Source organism: Nematolebias whitei, chromosome 10 (genome assembly GCF_014905685.2).
Source record: "Nematolebias whitei isolate Nwh7 chromosome 10, NemWhi1, whole genome shotgun sequence".
NCBI lineage: Eukaryota > Metazoa > Chordata > Actinopteri > Cyprinodontiformes > Rivulidae > Nematolebias > Nematolebias whitei.
The window spans coordinates 8821853-8823254 of record NC_056507.1 but is presented as its reverse complement, the minus strand read 5'-3'; the positions used below and the strand labels follow the sequence as shown (position 1 = coordinate 8823254).

Below are 1402 nucleotides of genomic sequence, written 5' to 3'. Positions count from 1 at the left end.
GCGTGCTGAGGCTCAGAGTGTGCATGTGAGCGTGCTGAGGCTCAGAGTGTGCACGTGAGCGTGCCGAGGCTCAGAGCTCCAGAGGTTCGTCTCCTTGCAGACACAGGATCATCTGTTTGAACTTTGTCTCTTTGCGTTTTCAGAGTCCAGGACGCAGGACTCTGGAGGAGGAGGAGGCGCAGATGATGAAGTGGGTGAGGAGGAGGAACAATCTGCGGAGCACAGTGACGGGGACCAGGAAGAGGAGGGAGGGGAGGACGAGGAAGAGTTACAGTGGAGATGTCCAGGTCAGTGTCAACAGTCCAACTCTTTTTGTCATAACAACAAATAAAGTTTCAAAATGTAAAAGATTGAAAAAAGCTGAAATGTTATTTATTTTCACTAAAACCTCAAGTGAACAGAACCTTCTTAAGAACCAGAACCCTCACTGGTTCTCTGTAGGACTTCACCAGTATCTCTCCTGGTTCTAGAAGAGTTCTGGACCACTCTTCTTTCCATCATTGAGGGTTCTGTTCAGTTCTCTGAAGGTCCACCAAAGCGTTTCAGTCAGGTTCAGGTTCTGGACGCTGACTGGACCGTTGCAGCACCTTGGTTTTGTTCTTTTCGACCTGTTCCGTTTGTAGATCAGCTGCTGTGTATGGGATCATGGTCCTGTTGGACCCAGTTTGGTCCAAGTACCAGTTGTTGGACAGATGTACCCACATCTGACTCCAGAACTCTTTGGTCTACAGAGAAGTTCCTGGTCCACTCAGTGACTGATAGGAGCCCAAACTATCAGCCTTCCATCACTGTGCTGACAGCTGAGAAGAGCTGTTTGCTGCAGTGCATTCTGGGTAAACATCTTCTTTGGTTCTGGTCCAGAGGTCTTGTGGTTCTTTCAGATGAAATTCATGCTGCCCTGTTGTTTTTAGGGAGAAGAGGTCATGACCTTTGACCTGTTGACTGAGGCCTGTAGAGTCACTGCACAGTCTGACCTTCAGGGTTTATCAGCTGTTTAAATGTTTCCAAGTGTGAATAATCTTTCTGTAGAACAATTGACACTAAATGACCTTTGACCTTTCTCAGATTGACAGCAGCAGCAGCTGCTTCTCTGAGGTCATTGCTGATGTCTTTCTGCCTTGCTTTTGTGTTACCGCATACCTGTAGGGTCCAGAGCAGCAGCACCTCCTGCTGTTCTAGAGGTGACGATGATTTAATTGAGGTTCTTAGTGATGAAGGGGAACAGTGTGAACATTCTCTGGCTGCATAAATCTTTGAAGATTCCTAACAGTCAGGACGCTTGTGTTGCATGAACAGTTCATGTTCAACATGCATCAGCTGTGAAGAACAAAACATCAACTGTGAAGAACAACACTTCAGCTGTGAAGAACAACGCATCAGCTGTGAAGAACAACGCATCAGC

At 47.0% G+C, this 1402-nt stretch overlaps 1 protein-coding gene across 1 annotated transcript in view; it reads left to right on the top strand.

The window, feature by feature from the left end:
- zfpm1 (zinc finger protein, FOG family member 1) overlaps positions 1 to 1402 on the top strand; it is an 87091-nt gene that overhangs the window by 50733 nt on the left and 34956 nt on the right. The window contains exon 3 of the mRNA XM_037683108.1: positions 144 to 287. Within this exon, the coding sequence (XP_037539036.1) occupies positions 144 to 287 (144 nt within the window). The remainder of the gene's footprint in view (positions 1 to 143; positions 288 to 1402) is intronic.